This window comes from Vespa crabro, chromosome 25, assembly GCF_910589235.1.
Source record: "Vespa crabro chromosome 25, iyVesCrab1.2, whole genome shotgun sequence".
In the NCBI taxonomy this organism is placed as follows: domain Eukaryota; kingdom Metazoa; phylum Arthropoda; class Insecta; order Hymenoptera; family Vespidae; genus Vespa; species Vespa crabro.
This window is the reverse complement of record NC_060979.1, coordinates 2,649,987-2,674,986: the sequence shown is the minus strand read 5'-3', so window position 1 is coordinate 2,674,986 and position 25,000 is coordinate 2,649,987. Positions and strand designations below refer to the sequence as shown.

Below are 25,000 nucleotides of genomic sequence, written 5' to 3'. Positions count from 1 at the left end.
CGCACACATACACACATACATATTTTCTTATAGTCCTTAAATTGAATGGATTTAATATTTTATTTTTATTTATCTTTTTTTTCATTCTTTTTTCGTTCATAGCCCACCCTAGCCCACCACAGCGTACCCAAGCCCACCATGGCCCACCCCACCTTATTCCAGCCCACCTCAGCTCAATTCTCATCCTATTTTTGTTTCTTTTTTTTTTTTTATCTCTTCCGATTCTTTTTTCTTTTTTCTTTTTTTTTTTTTTCTTTTTCGTCGACTCTTCTCTCGTTCATTTTCTCTTCCTCACCTATCCTCGCCTATCATACTGTAGTCAGTCCATCTTTTTTTCTTTTTTTTTTTTTTATATTTACTCTCTTCTCTAATTTTTTTTTTCCTCTCTCCATCCCGTTTCTTTCATTTCTTTTTCTTTCGTTCTCTCCCCCCTTTACCCCATTTTCTTCGACTTTACGTGCCCTTACTATGTACGTACTTACATGCTCCAACGTAAACGGAGCGAAGAACTTTGGTACACGTTAAATTTACCACGCGAGAATTATCAATCGACCCTCGCAATTACGCTCGTCGCAATTACGAAACTTTCCTTATTCCGTAACAGGTAGCTAGATACTTGTACATATATATATACACATATATATATATATATATATATATATATATATATATATATATATACATGATATACATGTCATATGTCTGAGCATGTATTATGTTTGGCTATATGTGTATACATTTATGTCTGTCTTTGTGTATGTGTGTGTGTGTGTGTGTGTGTGTTGGAACATTAACAAGGTCTACATATTCCCTGAACAAAGTTTTATTCGTAGATAATATTTTTTGATCCATTTTGTTTTCCTTTTCTCTACTTATTTTTCATTTATATATTTGTTTATTTGTTTATTTCTTTTTTCTTTTTTTTGCACCCACTTATTTTCCTTTTTTTATATTCTACACTGTTCTTTTTTTTTTTTTTTTAAACTAAGTAATTATTTAATTAATTGATCAATCAATCAATCAATCAATCAATCAATCAATCAATTTATTTTCGTTTATTTTTACTTTTCTTTTCTTTTTTCCTTTTATATATCAACGATAATTATTATATCCAATTATTTTTCCATTCGATCATCGTCATTATTATTTTTCAATTACTATTTTTATGTAATAAAAAATTTTATGTAATAAAAAAAAAAAAGATTACATAAAAAATTTTATGTAATAAAATTATGTAATAAAAATAAAATTATGTAGTAAAAAAGAAAAAAATAAAATAAAATAATAATTTTATGTAATAAAAATCAAATTTAAACGTATTTAATTATATATAAAAAAAAAAAAAAAAGAAAAACAAAAAAACAAAAAAAAAGAAAAAGAAAAGAATACAAAAAAAAAAAAAAAGAAAAGAAAAGAAATGCAAATGAAAGAGATCGTTCGATGATCAATCGAATGTATAAAAATGTAGTCGACGTTTTTGGCATATTTGAAATGTATTAGATCAAAATCATTTTAGGATTATTCAATGCTTAAGTAAATCAAACAGTGCTCTAAGCTTTTCGAAAAAATTGAAACACTTTACAAAACGTTCGAATGGGTGCTTTCAATGTTTACACGTTTTAAAAAGAGATAGACAGATAGATAGACAGATAGATAGATAGTTAGTTAGATAGATAGATAGATAGATAGATAGATAGATAGAGAATGAACCTGTACAAGTGGATTGTTCAAACTTGTTATTGTATCGAATTCGCAAATGGATTGTAACCCTAAAGGACAATGGTAACATTTCTGATCGAGGAAATTCTAAATCGCAGTGACGTATTTATATTATTGTTCGCCCTACGCTTTCAACGCGAAATCCTTTATGAGATTCACCAAAAAAAAAAAAAAAAAAAAGAAAGAAAGAAAGACAGACAAAACGCTAGTCTATTTTAATCAATCGAATTCACATTTGTTTCTTTTTTTTTATTTTATTTTCTTTCTTTCTTTTTCTTTTAACTTATCGAAAATAGTGAAACAAATAAACAAATAAATAAATAAATAAATAAATAAATAAATCAATCAATCAATCAATGAATAAAAATGCGCCGTGTGTCGCGCACATGTGTCTGCATTAATTAAGAAACAAAACGAAAAAAAAAGAAAAAAAGGAATAAAAATAAAAATAAAAATAAAAACTATATGCAAATAAATGTCGGTTCAGATTTATATTAAAGAGAAATGAAAAAAGAAAGAGATAGATAGAGAGAGAGAGAGAGAGAGAGAGAGAGAGAGAGAGAGAGAGAAAATTCTGATTGTTTTTTTTTTTTTTTTTTAAATATCTATACACACATACGCCAAGTTAATGATGATGAATTTTTTCTATTGTTGTTTCGAAAGAAAATCTTTTAAAAATATTTTATCATCCTCGATTACGCCTTACGATTGATACGATCATGTTTATTTATCTATCTCACTCTCTTTCTCTCTATCTCTGTCTCTGTCTCTCTTTCTCTTTCTCTCTAATATCGATTATCGGATTAGAAAGTTTTTCCTTTTGACTCGATACAAGTATCGATTTCAATATTGTATTTAGAGATAAATAGATAGATAGATAAGTAAATTAATTGATTGATATATATATATATATATATATATATATATATATATATATATATATATTTATTTATTTATTTTTTTATTATTGATCTATAGATTAGAAATAGATTACTTTCGAGAGATCCTCCTTTTTTCTTTTTCTTTTCTTTTTGTTTTGTTGTTTTTTTTTTTTTTCTTAATTCGAAGATCATTATTATTAAATATAATTTATCATTAAATTCTATTCATAAATTTATTTCTATTGTATTATTATATTCAGTCCATTTTATTTTTACACACATATATTAAACATATATATATATATATATATATATATATATAAACGTATATATTTTTTATGGAATTTTTTATATAAATTATTTATACTATTTTATAAATATGTTTATCTCTTTATCTCTCTCTCTCTCTCTCTCTGTGTGTGTGTATAATCGATTTGTAGTCTTCTCTAAAATGAGAATATATCGGTTGGTTAGATTCCCTCAGCTGTCGATATTATCGCTATCTTTTACGAAAAATGAACTGACGTACGACCCTAAGTGTCCTTTCAATTATTTAAATGTATTAGCGTGGCAAATTTCTGTCCCCTCGTGGTTTAATTGAAATATTAATCTGACTTTCTCCATCTCTCTCTCTCTCTCTCTCTCTCTCTCTCTCTCATACTCGTTTCCATAACGAGATATGTACGTAGGTAATTAAAGTCATAATTAGTTTATATCAGAACGACGGACCGTCTATCGATTTTAATATGAATTCAAATATACTATTAAACTTATTTATTCATGAATTTATACTGGTAAAAAAGAAATAAAAAAAAAAAATAATATATATATATATATATATATTAGATTACGTTGTATGAGTAAAAATTATTAAAAATATTCTCTTATTGCAATAACTCATTCAAATTCATTACCTTTCATCCCTATCCACCCCCGCCCCCTCACAGTTATACCTTTTTCTATATTAGGGCATCATCAATTGTGTACAATAATCGATCTGTAAAATTACTATGACAGTATGAGATAATGAGAAATAGTAAAATTATAATCTTAAAGGAGTAAATATTATTCAAGAAAATTTTTGATCTCATTCATATTCATTCAATCATTGAAATTTTTATATATCTAACAAACAACAGTTACAAATTATACCATATTGTGAGTGTCAATGTATATTGTGTAAGATAAATCATTTTCAAAAAAATATTATAATAGTAAAATATAATGAGGATTATGATAAATATCATTAAAAGATCTTCCTTCTCTTTCTAATTCATTCAAATTCATATGTACCTTTCATCCACTTCAAAGTACCCAAATACTAATGTACTATATTGTCCTCAAAAAAAAAAAAGAAAATATATATATATATATATATATATATATTTATATATTCTAACAATAAGGATAAGTAAAGAAGGGTGGAGATAAATCATTAATTAATAATAATATTATTCAAAATATTCTCTCTCTCTTTCACCCCTTACTCCTTCTAATTTAGGTGTCCTTTCTAACCCTACAGCGATGGCATGTATCATATTGTGGTATGTATTGTATAGAATATTCTGTCCTCTTCCAAGGACAGTACCTTGTCACTTGCCTATCTTGATTGTAGTATCTCCAAGAGTATGTATATATATATATATGTATGAGAGCAAGAGAATAAGAGAGAGAGAGAGAGAGAGAGGGAGGGTTTGAGGACTCTAACTGGGGTTATAGAAATACACGTGTTGGTTGTAGCCATTCGCGTGTCTTTCTTTACCTCGAAGGAAGTTTGTATTGGTAGAGATGCCCTTTAGTATAAAGGGAGTCCAACAGCTACACAAGGATAAAACCACTTTAGGTTCCCTGGAGGTCATAAAGATACCGGAGACTTCTCGTCTCTCGTCTCGTCTCTCTTTCTCTCTCTGTCTTTATTTCTATCTCTTTCTTACTCATTGCCAAATCCGTATGCTCTGTATCTCTTACATGTAAGAGTTTCTTTTTGTATTCATGGATACGCCAATATACCAAAGTATATGTACATGTTTGATATGTAAAACTTATTGCGGTTTTACTTTATATGCCGATGCCGATCAATATATTCACTCATTATTATTATTGTTATTATTATTATTATTACTAAGTATCAAAGATTTGGAAATATATTGGAGATTTGTTATTAAATTTTTTTTTCTTCTCTCTCTCTCTCTCTCTCTCTCTCTCTCTTTCTCTTTCTCTTTCTTTTTCAAAATGATTTTCATTTTATCAGTTATCGTTTGATCCACACGCACGTTATTTTTCTCGGTCTTTTCTGCGCCTGAGCCAAGTATCGATCGTAACTGTGTTACGATGAGTACAGAGGATAGTTATTTTCAGTGTCTTTGATTTATTCATCCTACGTATTGTTTCACTTTTAACGAGAGAGACAGAATGTGGTCTCTCTTTCTCTCACTTTCTATTCTCTTTATTGACATAACATCAGCCAGCTTCGAATATTCGAATCTATTACATACCTGTGCTTGTGTATGCTTGTATGTGTGTATGTGTGTAGGTTACTGTATTCTCTAACGCACAATCGGAATACATTTTACGCTTGTAACACATACCTCAGGGTAAATGTATATATGTGTGTGTGTGTATGTGAATGTATCTCTTTCTCTCTTTCACATACTGTGATTTGTATAAACTTGTTTCACGTGGGATAGTGTGTGTGAGAGAGAGAGAGAGAGAGAGAGAGAGAGAGAGATAGAGAGAGAGAGAGAGATGTTAATGTCACGATCTATTACCGATTGGTTTACTGTACTTTAATATCTGGATTCAAAATGGATTCTTCGTCATAATAGGATTAATTATTTTCTGATAATTCACGTGAATATTATCGGAGTATATCATTGATTAAATTTAATGTATGTATTTGTTTTCTTTATTCATCGTCTCTTACAATTATGTAAATAAACATGTACCACACGGATGTGTACATTACGGAATACGATTTAACTATGATTTTGATTTAATTAGGTTTTCAGTAACGTTCATTATTAATATATACATATATATATATATACGTAGAGTTAATACGTAAATTGTATGTATTGTATATAGTAATTGTATAAACGAACTGTTACAAGAAATTTGTGTGATATTGGATCGTTAAAAAGCAACGAAATTCAAAGAGATTTTTTTTTGATTTTTTGATTGAAACACAAGAGATTAATCCATAATATTAATCCATAAAAAATTCGAATTAACTATGTTCTCTACGTCGTACTAATAAATCAATGTACACTGTGTAAATTGATGCATACCTTTTGATTTGGGTTATGTGGAAAGTTGATGAAAAATTATCTAAGATTTAATTAATCGTTCTAAAACTTATGGAATCGTATTCCGCGTTAATGAAATAACATTAACAATATGTCATATCTTCGCTGAAGTATCGATTAATTGATAAAATCAATATCCCAAAATAATTACTATCGTCATTTGAGGGAATACAATAAATTGTATAATAAGATTAAAAATTATAGATAATTTTGATGAAACATTATGTCTGAGTTAAATCGACGAATTTTTGAAAAACATTTGTCAATGTTAATGTTTAAAATAAAACGATATTGTCGTTCACATCCATCGATCGATATAATTTCAAATTGATACATTAAAATGTTTATTCATATAATAATAACATTAAATATTCAATGTGTTCGGTGCATTATCAAATTAATATGGAAATTAATCGATGTATCTATCCATCAAAAATCAATTTATATAGATCATAGGTGTATACACATACACACACATATATATAGGTATATCTGTCTGTTGTCTGTGTGTGTGTAGGTTTGTGTATATTATAGCAACGTAAACAACGGAAATGGGTAGGAAGTTGGTATTCGAAGTTATGAAATTTTATTTATATATCCTATAGTATACGTAACTCGTCCAAAATTTATGACGTCAGTTTCCGGTTAGAATCGAACAGGCAATGGAAGAGGCAAATGGACATGAAAGAGAGAGTATGAGAGTACGATAAATAGAGAGACAGCGAGAGAGAGAGAGAGAGAGAGAGAGAGAATTGGAAACAAGGTATATGAAAGTGTGGGTGCTAAAGGGTGAAGAGGGTGAAGCAGATAGTGGCATTCAGTGCTACCAACGGGATGATACCCAAAGGGAAACACGGTAAACACTGACGCAAATCTCGTTTTTCTTCTTTCTCTCTCTCTATCTCTCTCTCTCTCTTCTATTTTCAACCCCTCACCTACCCCTATCACTATCTCTACATTCAACCCCACTTTTTCTCTTCGTTCAGCGACGACGCGTAATAACGATAATAAATCGTGTCTGAGTGATTTAGGGATTCATTTAACGAACAAAACTTTATGAGAGAGAAAGAGAGAGAGAGAGGGGGTAGGTTGCTAGATGGGGTGGGGCTAAAAGATGACGTAAAGAGAGAAAGAGAGAGAGAGAGAGAGAGAGAGAGATAAAGAGAGATATGGCAATAAAGAGGTTGTCGGATTAAAGATAAATTCATTTGCAAGGATACGACGATAATCGTGTGCATTATTATGATCGATGCAAAGTTTATGATGGTTTTTTTTTTTATTTTGATTTTTTATACTCTCCTCAGGTTACATTGATATTGAGATTTACTGAGGATTTTTTGTTTGTTCTTTTTTTGTTTTGTTTTGTTTTTTGTTTTTTTTTTTTTGTTTTTTTTTGTTTTTTTTTTTTTTTTTTTTTTTATGTACTCTATCTTTTTGCTTTTACTCGATTTTGTGATTTCAATGGGGGGTAGAGGGGGTCTGAGCTGTGACAAAATTCTGACCAGAATTATGATTGGATTGTTACTGAAATGAATTCTGATGGAATTCTGATTGGATTGTTTTTGAATTTTTACTGAATCACGATTGAATTCTGATTGGGCCGTGTGATCGAATTGTCATTGAATTCTGATTGGGCCGTTTCACCGAATTGTCATTGAATTTCTGATTGGTCCGTGTTATTGAATTGTCATTGAATTCGAATTGGGCCGTGTTGTGACGGAATTTTGGTTGACTGTATTTTGATTGTTTTGTCAATGAATTTCGAATCGATCCGTTTCTGAACTGTTACCAAATTATACCGACTATAATTTATCTAACAAATTTTCAAATTAAATTCTTACACTATTGTTTCTGAGCTATATTGTTTTGAATATTCCTAGTCATTGAAATAGAATCAAATTCGAATCAAAATCGTGTTAATTAACGGGACTTCGATTGAATTTTATTCCCGAATTAATTTCGATCGAGTTCTTTCTTAATTGTCACTGATTCGTAATAGTTCATCGATCGAATTATGTTTCGAATCATTGATTGGTTCGTTAAGCGATCCTAAATTTTTTTCCGATCTAATTGCGACCAAAGTTAGCTTTTATCCTGACTTAATTATAATTCCATTTTTTTTTCTTTTTTTCTTTTTTTTTTTTTTTTTTTCTTTTTTTTATCGAGTTTGATTATTTACTTTGATCACCGAGTTTCGTCTGTTCTAACTTTATTCTTTTTTTTTTTTCTATTGTTATTGAATGATTAATGAAATTGCAATCAGTTAATCTACCTAATAATAATAATGATAATAATAATAATAATAATAATAATAATAATATGTATATATACATACATACATAGAGAGAGAGAGAGAGAGAGAGAGAGAGAGAGAATATTTATGGAGGTTGTTGAACGAGACTGGATAGTCCTGTACCTGTTGATCCCTCGTCGAGATCCTCCCCAACTGTTTCGTTCAGCTCACGGGGGTTCGAATAACAACCCCGATAGAACGTGGGGTTGGAATTATGCTAGCTTCTCGAAACCCGATAAAATATATCATGCTTCTCGAAGACATGCGTTGCAACCATCTCTCTCTCTCTTTTTTTCTACTCATCTCTCTCTCTCTCTCTCTCTCTCTCTCTCTCTCTTTATCTTTTTGAAGTATCGATATCCCATGGGAAATCAGAGAAAGATGCAGTACGACTCCAAACTCCCTTTTCTCACCTTCATTCACCCTCACCACCACTTCATCCTCTGGAACACCCCCCACCCCCACCCTTATCCTGTCTTTCCCTCCCCCACCCCTTTCTCTCTTTCTTTCGTACATACGTGCGCATGCGCATACACATACATACATACAACCATATATATATATATATATATATATATATATATTTCTTTATTTTATTCAGACAATAAAATTTCTTTCGAAGTCCAAAGAGAAGATTGTCAAGTAAGAAATGAAAATCAAATGAATTCAATGAACTCAATTGAGAACGGGTCAAATCCCATAGGAAAAGAGAAATATGAATCATTGAAAATTTTAGGAATCATTAGATAAATCCTATTGATCGTTATCGTATCGCATTGATTAATTTTTCTTTCTCCAATTAAATTTTTGTTCATAATTATGACTTTTTTTTTTTATTTCGATCGATACGATTGAATTTGAAATATAACATTTGTATTGCATTTCGATTACGTTTCATTCCCCGATCTTTTGTATAAAAGAGAGAGAGAGAGAGAGAGAGAGAAAGAGAGGGGTGGTGGTGGTGGGGGGGGGGGGGTTGGGAAAAAAATGAATAGAATAAATAGAAAAGAGTAGGATCGACCTTGAGGACTCTCATGTCACTATTTGCTGTGTCCCTGTGTTGCACGTACCTGTTCCCCTGTATTTCATGATGGAAATCTTATGAAATATAGAAAATGTACAATTGTAAGTACGTGACCGTCTATGTACGTACGTACGTACGTACGTATGTATGTATGTATGTATGTATGTATATGTGTATGTGTGTGTGTAATATTTGAACGTGACTGTGTGCACGTGACCATGTTGAACATGAGAAACCACTCAAGCAATCCGTTGAAATACATTCGCAGTATTAGAACGTCTTCTTTATCTTCTCTCTCTCTCTCTCTCTCTCTCTCTCTCTCTCTCTCTCTCTCTCTCTCTCTCTATGTTTCTGTCTCTGTCTCTATATCTCTCTCGTTCAATATATTATCTATATTTATTTCATTATATAAAAGGAAAATAATAATAATAATAAAAATAAAAATTAATGATAAAGTTATACGAGAAAAAAAAAGAAGGAAAAAATGTTATGGATGTTATCAAGTAATCGAACGATTGATTATTTGTATTGGTTTTATTTATATTAGAAATTATTATCGTAAATGTGTATATATATATATATATGTATGTATATTTTTTTTTTATATATATATATATATATATAATTTATCAATAGTAGAAAGAGTATATAACAGAGTTACATGAAATGAATTAAGAATAAATTTTTCATTCGATTAGAAATGAATGACAAGAATAATATTTTGTATTCAGCAGATAACAATAATTATCTTCGTCTAGTCATCATAAATGTCATTCAGCGATATTAAGTAAAAAATAAAAAAGAAGATAATCCTTTTTTTGTTGTGTGTGTTTTTTTTTTTTTTTTTTTTTTTTTTTTTTTTTTAAAGACGTCTCAGATAAACCCAAAGACCGTCGATCGGTGTCGACAATATACCAAACTTCTGGATTTTAACTGGATAACAGGTTCTTGAATTTCTTTCTATTCGATATTTCATTAATAGGGTCACAATGGCAGCTTTGATCTGTAACAATGCCATTCTAAGACCAACACAAATTCTTGGTCCTTCACCAAATGGTAAAAAGCAATATTTATTAATTTCAGATTTTCTTTGTTCGTTCCATCGATCTGGATCAAATGCTTCCGGATTGATCCAATATTTAGGATCTCTGTGTAACGAACGAACTGGTATAATCATTTTTGTTCCTGGTTCGACTTTACATGTTAAATCATCGTTACCTTTCAATTGAATACCATCGGTACATATTTTGCTCATTATATCCAAGACCGTATTTAATCTTTGCGATTCGTTAATCACTTGATCCAGATACGTCATCTCTTTCAAGGAATCATAAGTAATCTCTCCTTGATGTTTATCCAATACTTGTTTGATTTCTTTCCTAAGTTTTTCTTGTATGTCGCAATGTATCGATAATTCGAAACAAATGAAGCTCAAGGTAGCCGATGATGTTTCGTAACCATCGACGAAGAATGATAATGCATTTGCCGATAATGATTCCTCGTCGAACTTTTGATTTTCACTTTTTTCAAGGTCGATCATTAATTGAAAAAAATCATTACGCTTTTCTTTCTCTTCACGTCTCTTCTCTATTATCTGTTTAACGATCGTTCGAAAGAAATGATCAATGTCCTTTGGTATAAATTGTATTTTTAAATAATTATTTAGAAACGGAAGGAAAAACATTATTGATTGCAAAGCACTTTGTAACCAGCCTATCCTGAATAACTTTTTACCCATCTCATGGAACGATTGTGGATTATAATTATCATCGAAACAAAAACCTTCAATGCCGTATCCTGCATTGGCGACAACTTCACCAGTAAATCTACTGAATAGATCTTTCGTCTCAAATTCGATCCTTTGATCATCTTCGATCTTTTTATACAAATAATCGTCAAACTTTTTACAAACTTTACGTACGGTCTCTGATAATATTTTCAATCGCATACTCGAAAACGCATAGGTCAATCTTTTCCTATTGATCAACCATTCTTCTCCTTTTAAAAAAAATGGATTCTTGGCTACCAATGGATCTACATCTTTGTCGACCTTCAATGCGTTTTCATGGAAATTCGTGAAATTCGTTTGCAGTACCATCTTAATCAATTCAGGATCCCTTATCAATAATCCCGGTAATGTACCATCGTAATAACCAACCATACTGTTGTTCTTGTAACGATCATACCAATTTATTACCATTTGCGGGATACTTTTTTGCAATAATAATAATGGTAACAGGTGACCAATGATTGGTAAGGAATATGGTACCTCTGGTATACCTTGTCTGTTCCAATAACTATATATTTTGCGGCAATAAATATACAATGTCAATATTCCGCATAATGTGAGTACGAGCATTAACAAATTCATGGTTCTTTTTTTTTCTTTTTTTTGTTTTATTTCGTAATTAATTATACACGGTGTCTCGAATGAAATCGAAAGAAGAGCAGAATGTTTAAATATTTGTATTTCAATGTTAACGCGCACTGTATTTCGAGCAAATTTATGAAATGTTCTTTTCGCGTCGCAATTTTACTCTCTACTGTTCAATATTATTCGTATGAGCGATATGTATTGCGTTCTTGTACTTTGTGTTTTTGCGATAAGTAAAGACGTACTCTCGTTTGATATCTACGTTTATCATTGCGAAATAAAAAATAATTGTGGACGAGTAAGATGATAAAGAGGATAAATAGAGAGAGAGAGAGAGAGAGAGAGAGAGAGAGAGAGAGAGGGAGAGAGAGGTGGGGAGGAAAGGGAAGGGAAAATGATACGGGGTGTTTTTTTTTCTTTTCACATCCAATTTGAATTTTATCAATTTGATTTTTTTCATAACGCGAGAATAACGTATAATAATCATGAAATTAGAGACTAGAAAGATTAGAAACGAAGTTATTCAGAAGAAGTAAAATTTTTTTCTTATCAATGTTTTTTCTGGAATTTTTTTATCGTATACAGATCACATTTGTTTATATATTTTGTTATAAATAAATAATTGTTCCATGTAAGTTTGTATATATATATATATATATTTTTTTTTTTTTATATACATATTTTTTTTTTTCCATTCGATGCAAAACGAAAGTAATATTACATAATTGACAATTATTATTCAGATGTTAGTTTTCATATATGAAAAATGCCAATAAGGCATCGAGAGTATAGTCAAAACGTCGATATCAATTGGATATTTAATTCTTGAATTTCTTTCTATTTTATGTCTCATTAATTATGTCTCGCAATTGATCTGAATTGTATCCCGAATGGATTCTGATTGCATCTAAGTTGTGTCCTGCTTGCATCCTGGTTGCATCTGGACTGTGCCCTGAATGGATTCTGGTTGCATCTGAATTGTATCCTGATTGCATTTCTGATTACATCAAGATTGTACTCTGGTTGCATCCTGGTTGCATCTGGACTGTACCCTGGATGTATTCTGGTTGCATCTAAGTTGTGCCCTTCTTGCAATTTGGTTGCCTCTGAATTGTGTCCTGCTTGCAATTTGGTTGCATCTGAATTGTATCCTGATTGCATTCTGGTTACATCAAGATTGTATTCTGGTTACATCCTGGTTGCATCTGAATTGTATCCTGATTGCGTCCAGGTTGCGTCTGGACTCTGTATCCTGATTGTGTCCCGTTTGTATCTGTATTGTGTTCTGGTTACGTCTGTATTGTAAATTTCATTTACAATCAAGCTAATTGGAAATTTCATCTGCGGTTTGACTTTGAATTTCTTTTAAAGACGTGTCAGATAAATCCAAAGCCCGTCGATCGGTGTCAACATTATCCCAAAAGTGCTGATTTTAGGCGGATAACTAGTCCTTGGGTTTCGTTCGATTCTATATTTCATTAATATGGTTACAAGTGCAGCTTTCATCTGTAACAATGCCATCCTAAGTCCAACGCACATTCTTGGACCTTCACCAAATGGTAAAAAACAATATTTATTAATGTTGGCTTTCCTTTCTTCGTTCCATCGATCTGGATCAAACGCTTCCGGATTGATCCAATATTTTGGATCTTTTTGTAACGACTGAAGCGATATAATAATCTTTGTACCTGGTTCAACTGTGCAAGTTAAACCATCGTTACCTTTCAATTGAATCTTATCGGTACATATTCGAGTCATTGTATTCAATAATGTATTTATTCTTTGGGACTCATTTATCACTTGATCCAAATACGTCATCTCTTTTAAGGAATCATAAGTTATCTCACCTTGATATTTATCTAATACATCTTTGATCTCTTTCCTCAATTTTTCTTGTATATCGTAATGTACGGAAAGATCAAAACAAATAAAGCTCAAGGTCATCGATGATGTTTCGTATCCGTCTATGAAGAACGTGACTGCATGACTCGTCAATGATTCCTCGTCGAACTTTTCTCCTTCGCTTTTTTCAAGGTCTACCATTAATTGAAAGAAATCGTTACGTTTTTCATTCTCTGTTCGTCTCTTTTCTATTACCTGTTTAACGATCATTCGAAAGAAATGATCTATATCCTTCGGTATAAATCGTATTTTTAAATAATTGTTTATAATCGGTAAGAGGAATGCTATCGATTGCAAAGCACTTTGTAACCAGCTTATAGAGAATATCTTTTTACCAATCTCATGGAACGATTGCGGATTGTAATTATCATCGAAACAATATCCTTCGATACCGAAACCAGCATTGGCGACAACCTCGCCGGTAAATCTACCAAATAGATCCCTGGTCTCAAATTCGATCCTTTCATTCTCTTTGATCTTTCTGTACAAATAATCGTCAAGCTTCTTGGAAACTTTACGTACGGTCTCTGATAATATTTTCAATCGCATACTAGAAAACGCATAGGTCAATCTTTTCCTACCGATTAACCATTCTTCTCCTTTTAAAAAAAATGGATGCTTGGCTAACAAAGGATCTAAATTCTTATCGATCTTCATTGCGGTCACTGGGAAATTCGTGAAATTCGTTAACAGTACAGTTTTAATCAATTCAGGATCCCTTATCAATAATCCTGGTAATACACCGTCGTAATAACCAACCATACTGTTGTTCTTGTACTGATCGTACCAACTAGCTGCCAATTGGCGTATACTTTTTTGCAATAATAACAATGGCAAGGAGTGACCAACGATTGGTAAATAATATGGTGCCTCTGGTATACCTTGTTTATCCCAATAACTGTATATCCTTCGGCAATAAATGTACAGCGCCAATATTCCGCATAGTACAAGTACGAGGAGTAATAAACTCATGATTATTGTATCCTTTTTTTTCCTTCCTTTTTTCTTTTGCTATTAATCATTCGTCGTCACGAACGATGTGTTATCACGATAGATCGATACTAATCTTTGACTTACACGTATACGTCAAATGATCTTTGATGTGATCATCTCTCGTTGAAATCTCACTCGGTACTGTTCTCTGTTAAAATCACCAGTCTGACATTTAATGTGTTCTTGTATGTCATGCTTTATGTGTTTGTTTGATAAGCGAGGTCGTAATCTCGTTCAATGCTGATTGTTCTAAATGAAAGTGACCTTTGTCAGTTGGGTTAGTATAAAAATCACAATGATTCATAAATGGACGATCAAGAAGAAGAAGATGAAGAGAGGATAGAAAGAAAGAGAGAGAGAGAGAGAGAGAGAGAGAGAGAGAGAGAGAGAGAGGGAGTGAGGTTGGTGGGGGGAGGGGGGATAGGGTGAAGGAAGAGAGTTAAATAGAATGATAAGGGGTGATTATTTCTTTTTTATTTTTTTCATTATATTTTACTTTTGTTTTCTCTCTTTTTTTTTTTTTTGTGTGTTCTTCATACGGAGTTTTCAACGACGACATATCTAACTTTAATTATATCAATTTGTTCGATTATCATTATCATAACGTTTATTAATAAGAGTATTAGTAGTAGTAGTAGTAGTAGTATTAGTAGTAGTAGTATTAATAGTTGTAATAATGATAGTAATGGAATTAGGGTAATAAATAAATTAGAGACAGATTAATATGTGATGTAATTCGGATATATTTATATTTCGTTCTTATCATTATATTTCGATTAGGATATTTAGGTATGCTTTTTTTTGTTTTTTTTTTTGTTTTTTTTTTGTTTGTTTTTCTATTTTCTATATCGCATCGTATATATGCTATAGCTTATTATTTATTTTCTTATAAACAAATATTATTTTCACATGTTTATGTATGCGTATATATATATATATTTTTTTTTTTTTTTGGTTTTTTTTTTCACAATGCCCCATAATTCGCCTAATGCAATCGTCGTTGAGAGCTGATGAAATTTTTTGAAGGCTTTGATGAGTTTTCCTTTCTTTTTTTTTTTTTGAAAGAATGATTTAAAGAAAAAAAAAAAGGTCAGAGATCTAATGTGATCCCAATATCGATCTATATATTTATTTTATATTGTCTGATATCTTCGTTGATAAAGGATAATAACGAAGTACGAGAGGATTGGTGATGATTTTGCGAATGAGGATGAAAACAATGAATAGGACAAAGTTTGTCATTTATTCTGATATAATTAAAAAAAATCGTATGTTTTTTTTTCTTTCTTTTTTTTTTTTTCTTTTTTTTTTCTTTGTTATCAGTAATAATAACGTAAGAGGATGTGACTTTTTTCTTTTTTTTCTTTTGTTTTCTTCGTATCTTTTTTTGGCCAAGAAAAAAGTCTCTCATTGATTTTGAATTAATCGATGTCGTTAGTTACATTGAAATATTTGACATGGTAGGAAATTAATTCAATTCGAATTTTACAGATCGCTGATTCCATATAATCGTTTAATACGTTTAAATTCAATTGGAATTATATTTTGCATTATGCAAATCTCGTTAATTTTCTTCGTCGAAATGATAAAAAACCATTCGTTATAGTTTCGATGATTATCAATAATAATCCATTTTATTTTCAATATATTGAATTATTTGAATTGTTACGTTTGAATTATGAATGACAATTAGAAAATTATTTGTTTTATATTTTTTGAATACCTTATTAATTATGATTGCGTAAGTTGAAATAAAAAAAAAAAAAAAAAAAAAAAGAAAAAAAAAAAGAAGTAAAAGGAAAAAAGAGTTAAATTTTTTCTTATAAAGAGAAAAAAAAAGGATAAAGAAAAAGAATAAGAAAAAGAAAAAATAAATAAATAAATAATAAAAACGAAAGAAAAAGCACAAAAATGTTTCCTTCGTCAAATATATATCATTGTTAAATTATTCTTATCGATATCATCGTTGATCAATATTAAACAAACATATATAAAGATTGATTATATTCTAATATCATTTCTAACGAATTGGAAATAATAATGTAACTAAATATATCGATGTAAATTCAAAGGTTATAAAATTGTAATCTAAAAATTGTCATCCTGATTCCATCCTGATTAAATCTTGATTGTGTCCTGATATTGTCATTAATTTTAATTCAATGGATTTACTTTATAGACGTTTCAGATAAACCCAAAGGCCATCTATAGGGGTCGATAATATACCCAAAAGGCCAATTTTTACTGGATAAGATGTTCTTGGATTTCTCTCTACTCTATATTTCATTAATAGAGTAACAAGTGAAGCTTTGACCTGTAACAATCCCATCCTAAGGCCAACACAAATTCTTGGCCCTTCACCGAATGGTAAAAAGCAATATTTATTAATTTCAGATTTTCTTTGTTCGTTCCATCGATCTGGATCAAATGCTTCCGGATTGATCCAATATTTAGGATCATTTTGTAATAATTTAATCGGTATAATTATTTTTGTACCTGGTTCAACTTTACAAGTTAATCCATCGTTAGCTTTTAATTCGATATTATCGGTACACATTTTTCCCATTATATCCAATAACGTATGCATTCTTTGCGATTCGTTAATCACTTGATCCAGATACGTCATCTCTTTCAAGGAATCATAAGTAATCTCTCCTTGATGTTTATCCAATACTTGTTTGATTTCTTTCCTAAGTTTTTCTTGTATGTCGCAATGTATCGATAATTCGAAACAAATGAAGCTCAAGGTAGCCGATGATGTTTCATAACCATCGACGAAGAATGATAATGCATGTGCGGACAATGATTCCTCGTCGAACTTTTGACCCTCACTTTTTTCAAGATCGACCATTAATTGAAAAAAATCATTACGCTTTTCATTCTCTTCTCGTCTTTTATCGATCACCTGTTTAACGATCGTTCGAAAGAAATGATCAATGTCCTTTGGTATTAATCGTATTTTTAAATAATTATTTAAAAATGGAAGGAAGAACATTAATGATTGCAATGTACCATGAAACCAGGTAGTCTTGAATATCTTTTTACCAATCTCATGAAACGATTGTGGATTATAATTATCGTCGAAACAAAAACCTTCGATGCCGTATCCTGCATTGGCTACAACTTCACCAGTAAATCTACCAAATAGATCTTTCGTCTCAAATTCGATCCTTTGATCATCTTTAATCTTTCGAGACAAATAATCGTCAAACTTTTTACAAACTTTACGTACGGTCTCTGATAATATTTTCAATCGCATACTCGAAAACGCATATGTCAATCTTTTTCTACCTACCAACCATATCTCGCCTTTCGAAAAAAATGGATTCTTAGCCATCAACGGATCAACGTCCTGATCAACCTTCATTGCATTTTCATGGAAATTCGTGAAATTCGTTTGCAGTACCATCTTAACCAATTCAGGATCCCGTACTATTAATCCCGGTACCATACCATCGTAATAACCAATCATACTATTATTCTTATAACGTTCGTACCAATTTGCTACCAATTGTGAGATATTTTTTTGCAATAATAACAATGGTAACAGGTGACCAACGATTGGTATGGAATAAGGTGCCACTGGTATACCTTGTCTATCCCAATAATTATATATCCTGCGGCAATAAATATACAATGCCAATAATCCACATAGTAAGAGTATCAAAAGTAACAAGCTCATGATTACTCCTTATTATTGGATCCTTTTTTTTTTTAAATAAATTTTTTAAACACGTTATCCAAATGAAATCGTAGAAGATAGATATTATATTGGACTCGGTATATTATTATTAATTTTTCTACTCTTTAAATTCACTCCCATTTGTTGTCAAGCATATGCGATTGAGATCACTTCACGTTGCTAGTTAGCGCGATACTGTTTCTCGACCGTAATCCAGTGGTAGTGGTTAATACTATCGTAGCATGTTATGTATTATATATCATCTATATGATAGATGAAGAAGTGGTATATTATCAGTGTTTGTATATTATCAGTATATTAAATGTTGCTTATTCGTCGCAAATAGGAATGACCTTTGGGTGATGTGTCATAATATAGTTATAAAACTTTTTTTTTTCTTCCTTTTTTTTTTTTTTTTTTTAAATGATCCAACTCAACAATGAAGATTTATGGAGTGTAAAAGGGAGATAGAATATATAGAGACAAAAAGAGAGAGAGAGAGAGAGAGAGAGAGAAGATTATATGATTAGAACAATCATTATTTTTCTTTTTGTTTTTAATATTAAATTTGTAACTATGATCTATTTAATTTTAATTATATCAATTAATTTGGTTTCCATATCATTTAATAACAGGAAAAATAATAGTGATATTAGTATCAGTATGTTATTATATTAGTAGTAGTAGTAGTAGTAGTAGTAGTAGTAGTAGTGTAGTAGTAGTAGTGAATAGAAGTAACAGTAGCAAGAGGAGGAAGAGGAGGAGATTGATAAAGTACTCTAATCATGGTGTTATGTAATAGAATTAAGTAGTTGAATGATTAGAGACCTGGTGACATGCAATATCGCAAGGATAGTTATACTGTTGATTGTTATCAATGTCGTAATAAGGGACATTTTTACATTTATTTTACATTTATTTATTTTTTATTCATCTTTCTTTTCTTTTCTCTCTCTCTCTCTCTCTCTCTCTCTCTCTCTCTCTCTCTCATCAATGTAAAGAAAGTTACCTTTATTTATTTATTTATTTGTTTTATTAAAATAAATAGTTATATCATATGTATATCTGTATCTATGTATGTATGTATGTATGTATGTATGTATGTATGTTTGTATGTACATTTTTTTTTTTCTTTTTATTTTATTTTGCAGACCGATCATTCGTCTAATGCAGTCGTTATTTCGAGCTACTGAACTTTATGAAAGCCTCGGTGAGTCATTCACATTTTTTGCAAGTAATTTTTTTAAAAGAACCAAAGTGTGTGCGTATGTGTGTGTGTATTTGTGTGTGTGTGAGAGAGAGAGAGAGAGAGAGAGGGAGAGACTTTTTCGTTTAATTCGACTTATTGGTAAAATTATTTCACTCTTTTTCATAATTTTTTTTCACGATTTCTTTTTTTAGAAAAAAAAAAAAAAAAAGAAGTTCTTGATTTATTTCGATCAGCTTCTCTCTCTCTTTCTCTCTCTCTCTCTCTCTCTCTCTCACTCTCTCTCTCTCTATTTTTTTTTCTCGTTTCAATTTGAAACTATATTTTTATTTTTTTTTTTTTTTTTTTTTTTTTTTATATATCATTTCTTTTTTCAATATCACATTAATCTTATTCATTTTTCCTTTTAAATTTCATCCTTTTTAAATTTCAATTATTTGCTCGATTTCATTTCTTACAATCATCGTGAACAATCGTACAATCTTATTTCGCAATCGATCGTACGGATCGTACGAAATATTTGTTCCAATTATATTGCAATTGTAAAAAATCTTTTAATTCTTGCAAATTTTTGTTTTTCCTTTCTTCTTCTTTCTTTTTTATTCTTTTTAATTTTTTCCTTGCTAAAGAGAGAGAGAGAGAGAGAGAGAGAAGAAACGAGAAAGAAAAAAGAAAGGAAATAAATTAAGTATATCGTTCGTATCGTTAGAAATCGCATGACCGTCGTATTCGAATTTGCGTGATTAGTAAATGTACGATCTAAGACCACGTAAGATCATCACGTAATAATCATTAATAATTATCGTAACGATCTATTTGATCCATAATTATCTCAGTTCTATATATATATATATATATATATATATATACATATGTATCTTTTTTTATTTTTATATATTTCTTTCTCTTTTTTTTTTTGGTTTTCATTTTCATGCATATTTTTCTCTCTTTATATACAATTTATTCATATATATATATATATATATATATTTACTTATTTATTTATTTATACATATGTACATATATATATATATCTTTCTGTTTTCTCTCTCTCTCTCTCTCTCACATATTTTTCCCTTTTTCTTTCTCTCTTTCTCTCTCTCTCTCTGATTCACATATTTTTCCCTTTTTCTTTCTCTCTCTTTTTCCCTTTCTCTTTCTTTCTGTTTCATATATATCTCCCTTTTTCTCTCTCTTTGTCTGTTTCATATATATTTCTCTCTCTCTCTCTCTCTCTCTCTCTCTCTCTTCCTATTCGTGTATAACACCCTTTTTGCTTCCTGCCAGAAGCAGGAGCCTTTGATAATTAAGTTGAACCCTCAGCGACATCGGCTCTATTGTGCTAGGTAAATGGGCTGTTTAGCCTGGATACATGACTCTATCTCTCACTTAGTCTCTCTCTCTCTCTCTCTCTCTCTCTGTCTCTGTCTCTGTCTATGTCTCTGTCTCTGATTATGCATCTACATAGCAAAGCAATCGATCATGCTTTAGCTTCGATTTTGATATTATCGAAGACTAGGCATTGAAAACGCACTGAGATTATTATCAATTAAGGGATATTATCGTTTTGCATTAGAGACGATTAAAAGGCCGATTAGAATTAGAAATGTACTTTTCTTTTTTCTTCTCGGTATTTTTTTTTTTCTTTTTTCTTTTTTTTTTTTTTTTGGGGAATATTTAGAAATCAAAGTTACGTAAGAATTCAAATCGTTCTACGTTTTCAATTGCAATCATTATTCTTCTTTGTCATTTGTCATTTTTATTTATACTTTCATTCGGATATATCTAATTACTTTTTTTTATTTCGATTCGTCATTAATTCGAACATCGACGTGAATTATAATTTATCATCAATTTAACATTTAAAATCTATTAATATTAGGAATGTTTTTATATTCAATGTGTTGATTATTATTATTATTATTATTATTATTATTATTATTATTATTATTATTATTATTATTATATTTATTTGTTTTCTATTTTCGATGCATCTAATCTAATACATTTAATCTGTTAGAAATTAAGTCACGTAAGTCGTAAATATTTTTAAAAGCAACGTTTATGAAAATTCTCTTTTCCATTCTAATCTATTATTTAATTTGTATGCGCACATCGTATTTTTCTTCATTAGAATATAAAATTAATAATAGTAATTACAAAAAGAAGAAAGAAACTAATTAAAAAATTAATTAAAACTTTGAACTAATAATTTTTAATCTAATCGACTTAGATTATTAGAAAAATTAAACAATAAGTATAAAATATGTTATTAAATTTTTTTTTTTTTTTTTTTTTTTTTTTTTTTTTTTTTTTTTTTTTTTTTTTTTTTTACCATAATTATTATTACACAATACGACAAATAAATTTTTTTATACAGATTTAGATCTACATTTCCGTTCTATTATATCTTATTTAAAGATCTGATCTATCCAATACTTTAGAAAAATTCTTAGATATAATAAAATCATTTCTGAAAATAATCCATCCTTCCTTTCTATCTTTCATTTTATTAGACGAATAAGGACACAGTTATACGATCGTATTTCATTATAGATTATACGAGCTAAGAAGCTCAACTTTGTTAAATCTATTAGAAACTAATTCCACGAGAAATTTTTATCCTTTTTGAAAAATCGATTGACACACCATCTTTACAGAATTTCAATTCTTCGAACTCTTTGATAGGATATAACCCTTCGAAACGTGATACGAATATCTCACTACTCTTAACGATCTCGTTCCTAACGTAATACAGGTAGCGGTGGGTTGGTGGGCTAAGGGTGGGCTAAGGGTGGGCTGGAGGTGGGCCAAAAAGTTGCAAAAGGTGGGCCGAAAAAAAAGTTCAATCCTTAGATGATTTTTAAAGATCGATCGCTCGTCCCCTCCTCCCGCCCACCTTCTACTCCTCCTTTTCCCCTCAGCCCCACTTTTCAAGCGCCTACCTTCCTCGAGACTTTTTAGGCTAATTTTCTTTTCCTCTTCTCTTTTGTTTTTGTTTTTGTTTTTACATCGTAAAAATTTCTAATCTCGTAGCTTCCTCCAATCTCTGACCTTGAATGTTCCTTTAAACGTCTTGTTATTATTTTTTTTCTTTTTTTTTTTTTTTCCTTTTTTCTATTTATTTATTTTTTCTTCATCTTCCGTTATCAATCGAATTAGATAATTTAATGGAATGAATTCTCTCTGACTTTTATTTTTCCTTTGTTTTCTTTTTATTATTATTATTATTATTTAAAAAAAAAAAAAAAAAAAAAAAAAAAGAAAAAAAAAAAGAAAAAAAAGGAAAAAGAAAAAAGAAGAAGAAACCAAAGTTTCTATCAGAGATAACCAATAATAGAATATCTAGGTTATAGACACGTCAGAAATACGTCCAAGATGGACGTTGTTCTGGACGTTGTGAACAGGCAGATCGATCCACTCCGTTTGTCATTAAGCCTCGTTCCTATCGATTCTATCGTGGTTTAGAAACCACCTGACGCTCCTCGAACAGCTTGAGAACATCGTTCAACTCGAGTGATATTACAGGATGTACTATGGAAATCCGTTCAATTATTTAATGTGACCTTGAATTATTTTTCATTCGATTCTGAATGATCCTGACGTATCATTTTATTAGATTTCTTTAAAACTCTGCCCACCCTCTATGCCCACCCTCTGTGCCCACCCTCTGTGCCCACCCTCTGTGCCCACCAATTCAAATTTATTTTTTTTTCACTTTATCGATGGAAACCAAGCGATTTAAAAGCGATTTATATCGTTCAACATAACGAAATTTATATCGATGGAATAGAGAAAAAAAAAAGAAATCTGAAATAAATCACGATTTCGAATTGATCTTGAATATCACTTACGATTTATAGTTATTCCATATCGATCGATGATCAGAGAGAAGAGTTAAGATTAATTTTGTAATACATTAAATAATTAAATTGTAATATGAAGAATACAAATTTTAATTTAATCAATAATAATTATGTGTTTCATAATTTTGGAATAATTTAAAATGCTAATTAATTATTTTTTAATCTTATGTTTAAAAATCTTCGATTATTATAAATATGTATATATTTTATAAAAAAAAAAAAAAAAAAAATTCATATTCAATTAATATCCACGAACTTTTCCTTTTTTTTTTTTTTGAGCCAAATGATTCTAATTGACCAGAAGATTTTTAAATTAAAAAAGAAAAAAATATAAATTTATAATATATAAATTTATTAATAAAAAGTTATTTAAGATTAATATATTTTATTTTATTTTTATAATAAAATTTTTACATATAAATATATTTATAAAAAGTAAAGTGAATTTGGATTTTAATAATGTAAATAAAAAAAGATTAAAAAGAAGAATTAAGTAAGATATGAAGATCCTTTTTGCTTCTTATTCTTTAGTTTTTGTTTATTTATATATATATATATTTTTTTTTTAATTAAAACTCTTCATCTTTTTTTTAATTTTTAGTTTTTGTTTTTTTTTTTTTTTTGTTTTCTTCTTCCAAATCAATCCTTCGTTAGATCTCTCGATTGAGTTCCTGTACAATAGTTTGACGTATTTTTTCTCTCTCTCCCTCCCTCTCTCTCTCTCTCTCTATCTCTCTCTCTCTCTCATCTATCTATCTGTCTGTCTGTGTCTGTCTCTCTTTTACTGTTTGGACGAAAGGAAGATAGTTTGAGTTTGAGTTTTCACAAGCGACCTGGGATTAATCTACATATTACCAAGCACTCCAAGGTCATTTACATTCTCCAGACGAATATCCGTGGATGTTGAAGGTTCCTTGTAACGTTCCAACTACGTGCCGATCATTCCAGTCCTCGATTATGGTTAATGGTAGTAGGATGATGGGTGTTTTATCCTTACATATGTAAGTTCTATGGAATTATTTGTTAGAAAATATATTAATGTCATGTTCGTTCGTTGATTCGTCAAAACTTTTTTCTCGTTAAGAATTTTCTTTATTAACAATTTTACGACGAGCGATATAATCATCGAATCATACTATATTTATTTTTCATAATGTTCGATCGTTTTGATTTTTCTCTCGTGAGATAAATTTTTAAATTGAATATATCTGTATATATATGTATATATATATTTTTTTTTTTCAACAAAGAATTGCAATTGAAATTTTTATCAAAATGGAGCAAAATAAAGAAGAAAAAAATAAAGAGAGAGAGAGAGAGAGAGAGAGAGAGAGAGAGAGAGAGAGAGAGAGAAAGGAAGGAACGAAGTACGTGCGTACGTTTAAATTTGTAAAAATTTTTCGATTGCGAAAAATCGATTGAACGAAAGTTTAAAAAGGAAAGAAAAAATAAAGAAAAAAAGAGAAAAAAGAAAAAAAAATAAAAAGGAAAAAATAGAGCAAGGAGTAAAAAGAGAGAAAGAATTAAAATGTTAGAAAAAAATTATCATCGCGTTCTCGAATCAATTAAATAATATGAAGTATTGTATTGTAAAATTGTTATTAAAATATTTCGTCGAAATTTTAACCGAGAAATTTGAAAGGAATGGACATTAAATTAAATTAAATTTAATTAAATTAAATTAAATTAAATTTACATTAAATTAAATTAAATTTACATTAAATTAAATTGAATTTACCTTAAATTAAATAGAA

At 29.8% G+C, this 25,000-nt stretch overlaps 4 protein-coding genes across 13 annotated transcripts in view; 1 reads left to right on the top strand and 3 right to left on the bottom strand.

The window, feature by feature from the left end:
* LOC124432525 (protein Fe65 homolog) overlaps nt 1–25,000 on the top strand; it is a 138,675-nt gene that overhangs the window by 5,616 nt on the left and 108,059 nt on the right. For 8 of the 10 annotated variants that reach the window (XR_006944288.1, XR_006944287.1, XM_046981551.1 and 5 more), the window contains one exon: nt 19,325–19,383. The exons of the other annotated variants lie outside the window; for them this stretch is intronic. Coding sequence is in view for 2 of the 8 variants with exons in the window: in XM_046981554.1 (XP_046837510.1) it covers nt 19,341–19,383 (43 nt within the window). In the remaining 6 variants the exon portion in view is untranslated. The remainder of the gene's footprint in view (nt 1–19,324; nt 19,384–25,000) is intronic. 10 annotated transcript variants of the gene reach the window in all.
* On the bottom strand, nt 9,843–11,593 carry LOC124432527 (cytochrome P450 6j1-like). The gene has a single exon (XM_046981559.1). The coding sequence runs from the start codon at nt 11,591–11,593 to the stop codon at nt 10,085–10,087; it is 1,509 nt and encodes a 502-aa protein (XP_046837515.1). The 3' UTR covers nt 9,843–10,084.
* LOC124432526 (cytochrome P450 6a2-like) lies at nt 11,599–14,666 on the bottom strand. The gene has a single exon (XM_046981558.1). The coding sequence runs from the start codon at nt 14,468–14,470 to the stop codon at nt 12,962–12,964; it is 1,509 nt and encodes a 502-aa protein (XP_046837514.1). The 5' UTR covers nt 14,471–14,666; the 3' UTR covers nt 11,599–12,961.
* LOC124432529 (cytochrome P450 6j1-like) lies at nt 16,481–18,395 on the bottom strand. The gene has a single exon (XM_046981560.1). It carries the CDS (start codon nt 18,171–18,173, stop codon nt 16,665–16,667), a length of 1,509 nt encoding a protein of 502 aa, XP_046837516.1. The 5' UTR covers nt 18,174–18,395; the 3' UTR covers nt 16,481–16,664.